Source organism: Eublepharis macularius, chromosome 6 (genome assembly GCF_028583425.1).
Source record: "Eublepharis macularius isolate TG4126 chromosome 6, MPM_Emac_v1.0, whole genome shotgun sequence".
Classification (NCBI taxonomy): Eukaryota; Metazoa; Chordata; class Lepidosauria; order Squamata; family Eublepharidae; genus Eublepharis; species Eublepharis macularius.
In genome coordinates this window covers 100,698,793-100,712,262 of record NC_072795.1, presented here as the reverse complement: position 1 = coordinate 100,712,262, position 13,470 = coordinate 100,698,793, and the positions used below count along the sequence as shown (strand labels likewise).

General features: G+C 37.7%; 1 protein-coding gene across 1 annotated transcript in view; it reads right to left on the bottom strand.

Annotated features, from left to right (window-relative positions):
• Nucleotides 1-2,324: 2,324 nt before the first annotated feature.
• The window catches only part of BTAF1 (B-TFIID TATA-box binding protein associated factor 1), a 51,697-nt gene continuing 40,551 nt past the window's right edge, over nucleotides 2,325-13,470 (bottom strand). The window contains exons 26-38 of the mRNA XM_054983188.1: nucleotides 12,892-13,044; nucleotides 12,111-12,232; nucleotides 11,864-12,031; nucleotides 11,622-11,699; nucleotides 11,414-11,543; nucleotides 10,803-10,944; nucleotides 10,533-10,663; nucleotides 9,614-9,739; nucleotides 8,571-8,723; nucleotides 8,050-8,261; nucleotides 6,797-6,956; nucleotides 4,219-4,389; nucleotides 2,325-3,910 (exon numbers count right to left, since the gene is read on the bottom strand). Of these exons, the coding sequence (XP_054839163.1) occupies nucleotides 3,761-3,910; nucleotides 4,219-4,389; nucleotides 6,797-6,956; nucleotides 8,050-8,261; nucleotides 8,571-8,723; nucleotides 9,614-9,739; nucleotides 10,533-10,663; nucleotides 10,803-10,944; nucleotides 11,414-11,543; nucleotides 11,622-11,699; nucleotides 11,864-12,031; nucleotides 12,111-12,232; nucleotides 12,892-13,044 (1,896 nt within the window). The 3' untranslated portion in view covers nucleotides 2,325-3,760. The remainder of the gene's footprint in view (nucleotides 3,911-4,218; nucleotides 4,390-6,796; nucleotides 6,957-8,049; nucleotides 8,262-8,570; nucleotides 8,724-9,613; nucleotides 9,740-10,532; nucleotides 10,664-10,802; nucleotides 10,945-11,413; nucleotides 11,544-11,621; nucleotides 11,700-11,863; nucleotides 12,032-12,110; nucleotides 12,233-12,891; nucleotides 13,045-13,470) is intronic.

Genomic DNA, 13,470 nt, shown 5'->3' with positions numbered 1-13,470 from the left:
TCTTACAGGATAACTCAGCTCAACCCCATCCCTCCTGAGTAGATATAAATGACCTGCCAACATCTTTTCCACACTGTGACACTGAGAGATCTCTGTCTTTTGGTGCTACACCTCTGAAGATGCCAGCCACAGCTGCTGGTGAAACGTCAGGAACTACAATGCCAAGACCACGGCAATACAGCCCGGAAAACCCACAACAACCATCGTTCTCCGGCCGTGAAAGCCTTCGACAATACATCGGAAAGTAAGTAGTTAGCAGAGCTAAGTCACTGTGATACTGCTCTCCCCGGAGGCAGGAAAGAACTGAGGACAGAGAGGGTGGTCCCACCTACTAGAGGAAGAGGAAGAAATTTCTACTTCCTGCCTCCCCAATAGGATGGTGGGAAACACCCAAGATGTCCTCTTCCTCAGAGGGAGAAACTGAATCTTTACAAATCGGGCCCGGTTTGGGGGTTTTTCCCCCGAACCAGGAGCCCAAAGCGCACACCCCTAGTTCCAATCCAGTCCTTTTCTCAGCATGCTTGTGTGTGTGTTGTGGGGAGGAGGTGATGGAGAAAGAGAAGTATTCAATTGTGAATTCCCAACTGCTGTCTTGTGTGGTGTGCTTCATGCACCATCCTTGAGATGCAATAAAGGCACCACAGCTCATGTTCTCTGCTCGATATTTTTCTTTTCCAGTTTCTCCTCCATCTTTGCTACTCATGACCAGTTTTATTACATTTTTATCCTACCCTTTCTCCAAGGAATTCTGTTGATAGTATTATTGTACCAAAGTGGGATGGAATGGTTGTGGTGAAATAGATACTGCAATAGCAACCAATGCATTAAAAGAAGGGCAAATAGGTAATGGCATCTCATAGACATTTGAAAGGTAATTGGGAAGAGGCCTACTACCAAATGACATTTTCCTGCAGCATGCATATTTTGAAGATGCCATACTGCTTTGCTGTGATTATTCACTTGGGCTTAACACTGATAAGTCAATGATGATCAAACTAACTGGCTGCCTCCTTTCTCTACCCCATGCTTAAAACCCCCAGGATGAACAATAGCCAGACCATATCTATAGCCTATGTCACTACAGAAAGTCTTCTGCTTTCTAACTGTATCTTCTCATAACTGATTCCATACCGTATTACTGAATTAAGACCAAGATAAATGAAACAGAGTGCCAAAGTGCTATTCCTCTTGGCCCCATTTTTCTCAAGCTTAATTTTGTAGAATATTTATTCACATTGTGTCAGTTTATCATCTAGCTAACACTCCTATTTTCCTTTCCTCACATTACTATAGTGCATAGCTCATGATGCTGCTCAAACACATAAAGCTCAGGTAACAATCAACATTCAAAAACAGGTGTCTCTTGAAAATCTACATCCAATCTCCTCTGCTGATGCAGTCTCAAGGCAGATACACCCAAGACAGGTACATCACTACTTACATTTCTATCATCTCTCCTCCTGTCTCAATTTTAGCAGAGATCAACTGTAGGGTGGCCTTTGGAACCACATGTACAACCCAAAGAGATACTCAACGATTAATACAGGTATGAACTGCTCTCAAACATTTGAAATGGAGCTCATCTCTGTTCCCCCTCGCTGGGAGGATGCATGCGTTCCTGACATGAGGACAGTTCACACATCTCTCATGAGGGAATATTAAAAAATTACAGAAGCCAAGACTTGCTGGTTATGCACAACCAGAATCCAGCATGGTTTTGCCATCAGACTAAGGACTAAAACAGCAAGCTAGCCAACTCCATAATGTGGACAATATTTACAGATTCTATAAAGAACCAGAGCTTTCTACAGATCCTGCCAAGAGCTGCATAGAATGACATAACCAAATGAGCCCATCATATCTAGACACACTGCAAAGGTGAAACGTATGATGAGAATTCAAGTCAAGAACACTCCTAACTACATCACTGTGAACACCTTGAGATAAAGGACATAAAGCCACTTAACCCAAAGAACAATTTATATCAATTATGCATATTCCATTAATGGCCTATGGCTGAATACAATAAACCTTCTACCTTCTATATCCCATTAGCAAAAGTTAGATTAAATTAGCCCATCCAAAAGTCAGGATCCAACACTGAAATCCCCAGGCAGGCTATCACAATGTATGTGTGCCATAGCATGCTTTCCCTTGAACATTCAACATAAAAATCAAATAACACAAGCCGTATTCATCAGAATATGCTATGTTGCCCCATATAGACTATTAATCAACCAGAAAAATGTCATTTTATGCAGCTACAATTTTTTTTTTGCCAAAGATGTAGAAAGAATTACATACAACATACAAAAGGATCGTTTATGCCATTTTTGGCTTTTTATTTTTTTTCTCGTCATGGAATGCTAAGTTAATATTACAATATGGCAGTTCATATATCTACTTAAATCTGACACACGTTCATTCATGTTTGAATATTGCAAAACAATTTTGCCCCATAAGCCAATATTTTTCCCTTAAAAAATCAAAACAATTACTTTACACTATTGAGGTTTCATGGCTATTCAAGCTCTGATGCTAAAGTGCATGGCAAGCTTCAAACCTTAGAAACAACATCTTTACATATATTCTAAGTATTCTGACAGCTTATGTAGGTTTGTCCTTAATATATTTAGAAAATTGTGTACGTTTGGTACATACATGCACACCTATAAACAGAGACACATCGCTACTGGCTCCCTTTTATGAGGCTTTTAAAAAATGTACAGCTACCATTATTCTCGCTCAGTTATTATAACCTTCTATTACATGATTTTAGTTCAAACGTTCCATTCCCTTGGATGCAGTGTAGGCATTTCTAAGTAGATATGTGTATATCTAGACCCTAAATAAAGCATCTCTTCTCTCTTGCATGAGAGGGTCCTGCACTAGTGCATAAGAGTTTTTTCCAGCATGAATTCTCAATTTTACAATACCTACATACTTCTGGAAAAGTTCTATTTATATATTTGCTCATTGAATTAAAAAAAATATAGGGTTGAAACCTACAGAATACATTTTATTTCTGAATTGGGCTACACTCTAGCCAGATTATATATACACATAAAAATTTAAAAATGGCACCCTCAAAACAGGATGCAGAAATGGCCTCAAGGAAGCCATTTATGTGTAAATTCTTGTTAAAAAGTCAACTGCTCTCAAAATGATGCCAGAAGACTGAAGAGCACCAGATACTTAAATATATCAAGGTGGGGACTTTAATACTTGGACTTTCATTTAATTCCCCATTACCAACTCAGAATTTGGCTGTTCCTATGTCAACATATGTCCTGAAGTGATCTGAATCCAACATCACTTTCACTTGTTAAATTGGAAATTCTTATTTAACATATCATTAAAGGAAACAAACTAAGTTTCAGGGAGACACGTACAATAGCAAGTTTAAGAGAAGTTCTCAAACAATCTGTACAAATTACTGAAGATTTGGGAAAAGAGGAGTAAGATTTCAAAGAGAAGTAACACTTATCAGAATGTGCAAAACCTGTTATGTTTTATTTTTTCCAGCAAATAAGAATCTATATCTATTCAGGAAATTCAAAACAACCTTACATAAGTTTACATTTAAAGGTTTTATATAATGCAAGTATTTAAGACTTAACTACCTCAGAGTAAAGTAGGTAGCTTTATTCAAAATGCAACTCTCTCATATTTTTAGTATTTACATATTACACTAGAAGTCCACTATAAATGTTCTGAAATTTGCTGAATATCAGCCGAAATACTATTGTATTAAAGAAGTTTATTTGAGTGAATGCATAAATTTCTCTAAACTGTATTCAGAGTCATATTGCTCTTGATCCCAAAGTTCTCCAAGATTTTCAAGGACCGACTTTATAGTTGCTTTTCCAGAAGCAGAAGTGGCAGCATCTGATTTTTCAGGTTTTCCATCCTTCAAAAAATTGGGGGGGAGAACAAAAGAGAAACGTACTAAGATCTATGTATTTTAAAAGCTAGAAATGATGACTGCAAACATTGCCTGGTCATAGTAAAGAAATAAATGCCTACAATAAACATTTCCAAGTTTCATCTGCACACTTTTGAGATGCCCCGCTAGGAGTCTCTCTTTTTTCCATTTGTCACTACATTTCATTTAATGGGATACTATCATTAAGGAAGCAACAGCTCCAGGTGCAATTCAAATTTCCCAAACATGTTGTTTTTGATTTAATCCAACATCAGAAATGAAATGTTTTTTACCTTGTCAAGAGTGAAGAGGTCAAGAAGTTGATCTGTGCCCATGCTTTGTAAACTAGTGTTATCTTGACTGATCACTGTATTTGCAATATTCATTTTGAACTTCTGTAGACCCATTATTTTTTCTTCCAAGGTCCCCCTTGTTATCAGACGATAAACATTGACAACTCGTTTCTGCAAGACACAGTTAACATTTGTGAGAGTTGAGTATAAATCCATGACATAGGAATAAACAGACAGCCTGTTGTGGACAGGGATATACTTCCCCGGAAAGATCAGGTATGGAGCTTGGGAGAGCTCCTCAATTCCTTGTTGTGACTGGATAAACATGCGGCAGAGACAGCTGCCTATCAGCAGCTTAGGCTGGTTCACCAGCTGCCACTAAAATATATAGGATTTTATTAAATCAGGGACAAATTCCAATGCAGGCAATTAAAAAGATTTGGGCAGTAGAATTGAATATTAAATTTAATGATAAGGATTGGAAACAAGTATTTCAACAATTTCCCTATAAATCAATCTCAAGAGGTTTACAAGAGCATGTATCACTTCAACGGCCTTGTCTCAGTTCAAGGTATTGGTTATCATATACAAAGCTCTTCAAGGCCTTGGTCCAGCATACCTATGGGACCGCCTCCCTCCCTATGTTCCTCCATGGCAGCTTTGCTCTTCTGAACAGGGTCTCCTGTAGGTGCTAGCCTGCACATGGGCAAAATCAAAGCAGCCCGGACTTTCTCTGTGGTGCTTTCTCTGCGGTGGCCCCTACCCCGTGGAACAGCCTGCCTGAGGAGGTCAGGAGAGCCCCCAGTCTTCTGGATTTCCACAAATGATGCAAAACCGACTTCTTCAAAAAGGCTTTTTACTCAGACAAGAGTGGTACTGTAGGGAGGGGGGTCTTGGATGCTTCGCTAATGAGTTAGGGACCATAGACCTCACCACTATGTTGCCTTACATATTATCTCTTGCTTTAAATATGCACTCCTATATACTACGTGCACTTCATGTTATCTAATGTCAGTCCTAGGATTATCTTCTGTTTCAGCATTTTTTCAATTCAGTATTGGATCCTTGCTATTGCTATGTCTTTGTAAACTTGTATTTATTTACCCTATGGCATTGTTTATGGAAATGTCCTTGATACTGATTGTGCTAATCTCACAGTATGTAATCCGCCTTGAGTCTCAGTGAAAAAGGTGGACTATAAATGACATAAATAAAACAAGTAAATTAATTAAAAGGTATGTCTCAAACATGGTATTTGACCCAGTTAGGACAGCCCACTTAATGAAAATAGAGAATAAAAATAACTGGAAAGATTGTGGTGAATTATGCATGTTGTTATATATGTGGTGGTCCTGTCCAGTTACAGCAATTTTTGGAAACCAGGATTCATAGTTTCCGTACAGAGGAACATTTCCATACAGAATTGATAGAGATTGTTAAAATAACCTAGGAACAAATAAAACTGACTGTTGATTAGCTCTGCTCAACTTATTTACCAATAAAAATTCTCAATGCAAACATAAAACAATTTTCTTTCAGTTGCAGCTAGGATATTTATCACCCCATGTTATAAAAATGCTAAAGAGATTTCCTTGGATAGGTGGTGTGCTAAATTTTAAAAAAATAGAACAGCACTTGAAAAATTAATAAATAAAATTAGATTAATTTAAGGGAGAAAAAAGAAAGATGATTTTAAAATAATCTTGAGGTTTAATAATTTATTTAATGGAATTACCAGAATGTAGCTCTTTTAAAAATGTTCTTTAATTGCATGGAGACCCTTAGCTGAAAAAGCTGACTAAGGTATTGAATAGTTATAAGTACAGGATATTATCATTCAGAAATGGATGTAAATGAATGTATGTTAAATTATAGCCAAATTGGATGCAAGCTCCCCGCCTTCCCTATTTTTGTCTTTTCCTTGTGTTTTGTTTATCTTCTTGTTGCTATTTGTGGTTGTGTAAAAATATAAAACAAAAATTTTAAAAACTCGGGCATAAGAAACATGTTTTGAGAAACAGCACAATAGATACAGATATAAAGTTTGCTAGCTTGACTCCCCCAACATCTCCTTTTGAAAAGGACAGGTTGAAAACTGAGGCTGAGGCTTTGTAAATATATGTATTTTTTAAAAAAACCCAAACCAAAAGAACACTAGACCAAAAACACAGCTCCTACTTTGCATCTCACTGTTTCCACATGGACTATCCAACTTGGATTGAGAAAGGGTTTTTTTCCTTTCTTCCCCATAGCATGGTGGTACATTCATGCCCCTCTCAGGGTTTCCCTGACTTTTGTCCAATCTTTTCCAAATATGCTTTCCTTTCCCTTGATGCAAAGCTTTGGTAAACATTACAGTAAAGCCTGAATGGCTGCTGAATGGAAGGGAAAGTTTGCATTTTCCCCACCACACCTGTATGGCAACTATTTTCTCTATCCCTATCCTGCTGTGGCCATTATCATTAACAGAAAGTTCAACAACTGATGCATGTCCTTTGCAGAATCTGTTCGACAAATTTTAACCAATTCTGGACCCAAATGGTTGCTGATCCTGAATCAGCAACACCTGGTATTTTACCTGCCCAATACGATGTGCTCGATCCATCGCTTGCAAGTCTTTCATGGGATTCCAGTCATGTTCCACAAACACCACTGTGTCTGCTCCAGTTAAATTTAGCCCCAGACCACCAACATGAGTGGTAAGCAAGAGGACATCAATGGATGGATCATTGTTAAACCTGTGAATGAAAAAAGCAGGCACTTAAAATTAATAATAACAACAACATTCGATTTATATACTGCCCTTCAGGACAACTTAATGCCCACTCAGAGCAGTTTACAAAGTATGCCGTTATTATTCCCACAACAATCACCCTGTGATTCAGCTGGTTATATACATGGACAGCAATAACATAAGCAAGTCCTGAATAGGAACCTATTCTTGAGATTGTGTTTTGAAAGATACATGCAGTGCATACCACTGATGAGGCTGCGAGGGAGGATAAGGCATCATACAGGTAATCCGAGCGTAAAACTCAGGGCAGCTCTCAGTTGATATTATGGTAAAAAGGGTCTTCTGGCAAGGGGGCAGACCTGAAAGGCTCTACATTGCTGGATAAGCCTCTAGGAGATACATCTGGAAGTTTATTCAAAATTCAAAAGTTTAGTACTACTTTTGATATTATGAGGAGCTTGCCTTTCTATGTAATACTTCCCTTCTGGGTTGCCTGCACCAAGAAAAGCTGCATAACCTTACGCTCGTCATGGAATTCAAATACACTCAATTTGCTTACGAATGCAGATAACTGCATCCATTTACTCATTATGGAGTGGTGATACTAAAGCATCACCCTTAACCATGATTTCACATTCTGTATCGCATTAACCAAGCAATGTAAGAATACTGTCATTATCTTCTTTCCTTGTTTTATTGTGTTGAACATACCAATACAGAATCCAATAATAATGAACAGCAAGGTAACAAATACAGTTTTTGGAGCACCACTTATTAGACTGACTATACATTGCTTCTGTTTATCTTAGTAAAATTATCTTCTTTCCTAAAATGAAAACTGAAATTCTCAGGCAGCTGAGCTCTGTGCCCAGGGTCATCATCTACATTTCTCCAGGCTCCTACAGACATGTGAATACTCACAATTCTTGTAGTCCTCCCATCTTAACGTACAAGTAGAATAGTTGTATTATAAACACAGGCATTTTAACTATCAAGTTTACACAAATTAACCACAAGATCCCAGCAGCGGTGTGAGCTGAAAGGCTTCTGTTTGGAAGCCGTTAACGTTTGCTTATACAGACAAGAGATGAGCTTACCGTGAAACAATGGAATGCCTCTGACCAGCAGGTATGCTGCCATCTAATCGCAGATAGGTAATGGAAGGTAAGTGAGGCTTCAGAAGGTCATGTTCTACAATATCCAGCATGCTCTTGAGTTGACAGAAGATAAGTATCCTGTGCTGTGCAACAATGGTTTCTGTGCCACTTTCTGGGGAACCACCATTTCCCAAGCCACAATCTAGCAGCAACTTCAAAGGTCAAAAATAAAATGCTTTCCGTCAGTCACTGAGGACTTCAAATTAGAAGGGAAATATTCTTTGCTCAGTAACGTTAGACAGATTTCACAAACAATTACCAAAACTGAAGTGGGCAGAGCCATACTTGACTTTCCATACTCAAGTTTAAAAGCTTGAGATTCACAGAACCTTTAAGGTGCATACAAGCCTGTCTTGGAAGACAACAAACTCCTACATCAAATAAACAGCACTGTCTATTTAATTTTTTAGCACTGCAGGCCAGGAACTAAATAATATATAGCTGACTCAAAATGTGCCTACCTGTTTTAAAGCCGAGAGTTTAGGTGCATGCTGGATGTCCCGAAGAGAAGAGTTTTCAGATGCAAGTTTCTCTGTGATTCTCTTGTGCTCTGGATGTTGAGCAGTTAAAACTAAAGCTGGGTGGTTGCACAGTTTTCTTAAATACTGTAATGCCTTTTTTTAAAAAGTCAAGAAAAATGTTACGCTGTGAAGCAATCAGATAAGAAATATGCACAATTTAAGAGATATTTATTCATGGTAGAACACAGTGCCCTTGTCTTACAGATATATTGATATGAGAATCTTGCCAAAAATAGAGATGGATGCTATGTTTATTGCTCTCTGGGGCCAATGTTAACACTTCACCATAACTGCATTGTGGAAAACTGAGGGAAAAAAATTATGGTCCACAATTGGGTCCATTGTTTTTATGAGTTGAGGAAAAGGGGACAGAAAGGGTTAGATCTTCCTACAAAGTTATTTATCCCACCCTGGATTACAATGCATTCATCTGCCCCTGCGAAACTTGAATAAAGATTATTTCCCTGCTCTGAGAATTAACATGATCCCCAGCTTTTCCCAAACTGCTTTGGTCTGTAACCTCAATGTGCTGCAGAGCTCTAATATTCTCTCAAGTGAAAGCTGAATGCTTTTAGTAAAAGACAGGTTTGTGTTCATTCTACCTATTGTAACAGCCAAAGAGGTTCTTTACAGTTAGATCAGCACAGAAATAACTGAAGCTAATTAACCCTAGCCAAAAGCTTTTCATAGACTTTGCTGAAGGCTATGAGAGAAATACTCAAATTTCTACTGGAAAGTTGTTCCATAGCTGCTTGTTTATATAGCTATACACAAGCATAAGAAAGAAAGCCTTCTTGGTTTACATTTAAGGGAATACTTTATTACAAAGATGAATTTGCTAAGTATATAGATTTATTTAACAATATATATAGTGTTCAAGTAAACAAATTCCCCAATGTGCTGTGAGGCCTGATTGCACATTAACTACAAAAATTACAGTAAACACTCATTAACAAGGCATCAGAATATGATAAAGTTAGTACCTGGAAAACATGTCCTGTGGCTTTAAGCTTTGGTTTTTCAGTTTCCTCAGTCAATGAAACTGCTGAAACAGTTTCTTCCACATCACATTTTGCACGTGACTTGGCAAAATCTTCATAAAGTTGAACCTATGAAAAAGGAAAGAGTATGAGGCTCATAGATCTTAGCTTCAATTTATCCCACAAGAATTTTGTTCAGTTTAATTGTCTACTATTTCAATCTACAAGTCAGCTCCCACGTTAACTTCAGAAACCGAGGACCATTTCTACACTGTAATTTGAGTGGATCAACTGACTGCCTTTTCTCCTAGCCAGTAACTATATGGCCGCTATGGCTTCTTTGTAGCATGGAAATTAAACCACTGACTAAAGAAGCAAGACAAATGTTGCTTTGAAAAGGATACTCTACTAGGGATTTGTGGGTGGGACTGCTGAGCACAAGAAAGAGGCTCATGACAGGGGCAGATAATATACACACAAGGAATATCAATGATGAAACAAGATCTGACATTCTCTCTACGAAAAAGATCACTGATTTAGGATCAGAGACATCACCGACACTTGAATTGTATTTAAATGCACTGTGGCCCTTGGTGGTGGGGCTGAGAAGAACACAAAAAGTCTGTCTGTTCATGTATAAAAGGTGATCCTCTTTTTTAAAAAACATGCTGCGCTGCACAAGGAGCTAACCCTGCTTGCTTTTCCAAAAATCTAGGTAAAAATGGAGAAGTTAAAGAATGTACAGACAGTTTTCTCTTGTAAACAATGCTACACTTTTACCTTGGATACAAAATTAGCAATATTTTCTACAATAAATTCTCATTTAGAATAAAATTCAAGATTCTGAGAAGACTCATTACTGGCTCTTTTGTTGCCCAACACCAGCTCTTTGCTAAGGCATTCCTGCCCTTCTTCAACTTGCCTGCAGAAGGCTGAGGGTGCAGTAATAGTCTTGAATAATTTTGGGTGGAAGATCTTGCAGTACATCTTCTTTCATCCTCCTCAACAAAAATGGCAGGACTTGCCTGTGCAATGCCTCCATTGCAAGAACACCTACAAAACACACAAGAAAAAGAGAATACAGCAATAGGGAACAGAATTCTTCAGGAGTCATATAGCAGCACATCACTGACAGGAAGCTGGATTTTTCTAGTACTCACAGTGCTTTGGAAAGCGAGAACTTGCTACTTACCTGCTTCCTGTTCTCTGCTGGAGCTCCGAGCATCTCTGCTTGCCAAAATAGGCTTGCCATAGCGAGCTGCAAACTGGCGCTCAGTACCCAAAAATCCTGGCATCAGGAAGTCAAACAGTGACCACAACTCCAAGACATTGTTCTGAAAACAGCAAAAACATTAGATTAGAAACTTTCAAGAGCAGCATACTAAATTGGTTCTGAAGAACATATTGTACAGTAGGAAATGGGCTTTGTGACACTACAAGCGCTTGTCTCATTTCCAAAGCTGATTTTTCTGCATAGCTATTTTGTTTGCATTAAAGCCTACATGCAGGGGGGAAAAATCAATGTGCGTAGACTCAAATGGTGCAACTAACATCACACATGAAATATGATAAGCTACATGATTTTGCTCTATACCAATTGAAATTTTCACCTGCAAGCACTACACAAACAGGTACCCACATAGGGACATGCAGGCCCCAATGAAAGACAGGTCCTTGCAGTGAGGGGCTGCTTAAGATTCCCCTACCATCAACAGTTGGATACTTATTTTGTAATATTAGGTGCCTTCCAAGTAACTTTCTATTGCTATCTCTAGCCCTTTTTTAAAACAGAAGGAAATGTACCTGAATTGGGGTCCCAGAGAGTATAATCCTATAGTTGGCAGTCAATTGCTTTATTGCTTTTGATAATTTTGTTTTTCCATTTTTTATGACATGGCCTTCATCAAGTATGCAGTAGTTAAATTTAATATTTCTAGGAAAGAAAACAACTAAATCATCATTAATGTTTTTACAACAAATAAATGAATGAAATAGAAACAGTAGTTTTTACCTGAAGAAATCAATGTCATTCCTCACAACATCATAGGATGCTACGATAAGGTTGTGTCTTTTCACGTGGTGTTGTAACCTTAACAGGAAAAGGTAAACAACAAATTAGGTCTTCAAACATCAGGGCGGGGAGCATGTACACAGACAAGTCTGTCTTTTAAAAAATTAAAGATTTTTCCTCATAATCACAAGAGACAATGATGTAGATTTTAATGCAGATTTTTAAAACAATGTATCGTTTACCTTGCCCTTTCTGTAGGGGGACCAGTGTAATGCAACGGATTGAGATACTCCTTAGAACAGAACTTGCCAACTTCATCCACCCAGTGGCCTGTAAGTGTGGGAGGGCACACCACTAATGATGGAAGTGGGACACTATCAGATGTTTTAGTTCTTGAATATTCTTGAGCCCTTTGGAGAACAAAACCAGGTTACCAAAAACCTTTATAAGGCAAAAATTGGTTTGAGCAGCAGTACTTGTGTAGGCTACCTGAGACAGTGATCCCCTGCAAGAATACAGATTGACTGCAAGGTTTTTCCTAAGCCCATATCATCACAGAGGATACCATGAAGTTTGTATTTGTTGAGAAAAGCCAGCCAATTTACACCTTCCTGTAAAGGAGGAAAAAAAAGAATCCTAAGAGCAAAGGGACTGCAACAGCACTCAAATTTAGGTCACTTTAGTTGAAGAAAGACCTCAAGTACTAGGACATCTGAACATGAGCACTACATAAAGGTTCCAGAACTCAGAAATGTTGACTGGGACCAGGAATTAGCAAAATGTTTCTATCACATACCTTTGATTAAAATGTTTATGATACTGAAAACTCAGCAATTGGCTAACCCCTTTGCCTCAAAATTTGTGGCCAGCTCACAGAATTTTAACATTTCCTAGCTCTGCTCATTCATTTCTTGAACGATCTTTACAATGTTGATGTAATTCTTGGTAAGTAAAAACAAGTTACAGAAAATGTAATTTTAGCTACAACCAAGTATTTTAAAGAAAGATTTCCAAATCACTTCCAATTTTGTACTCTCAAAACTCTTGGTATGTCTGTAGTAATTTACTTCTTGATTGACATTTAATCAAATAATAGTTTAAACTTTTAAAAATGTCTTAGTGATAACACCTGGTACATTGCAAAAATGTTGCAATGTACCAGGGTTAAATGTCAAATCTTAAAGATATTCAAAACACATCTGCAGACTGGTTTAAACTTGTTTAAAGATTAAGATTCTTGTGTCCAAGAAATGTTCTTATAAGAACTTACTTGCTGATATTTTCTGAGTTCAGCTTTAATTGGTACTGGGATTTTATAGTTTTCTAATTTTTTCCCATCCAACAACTGTTCCAGAAAATGGCGCTCCTTGGCTTTAATTTTGATTAAATCTTCAGACATATTGGGTGGGTCTGGAATACCAGCCTGGAACAAGAAAGGACATTCTGAAAAATTACAGGAAAAAGTACAACATTTCAAAGATTCTTTTTATTTATATGTATCAAATGTACCAAACTAGGAATCATCTGCTTATATTTACCGAAAACAAATTATTTGGAAAACATCACTAGCCTTGATTGGGTGAACACAGCTTCCATGAAATAAACCATTAATTGAACCTTTAATGATCTTTTACCATAGCCATTTACCTGTATTTTGGCTTGAAGCGTGCTTAAGATCACAATTAAGATTGGATAATGGGATATTCCTATTCCATAAGCTACAACAACATTTTTTCTGGTGGTCTCAAGTTTGCAGGGAACTATGCATTTCAGAATATAGAGATCCTTCTGAACGGCTAGTTTTTGCTATTTTAAAAGGAAGACTTCTGTGTTTTCTCAGAAATTTTTT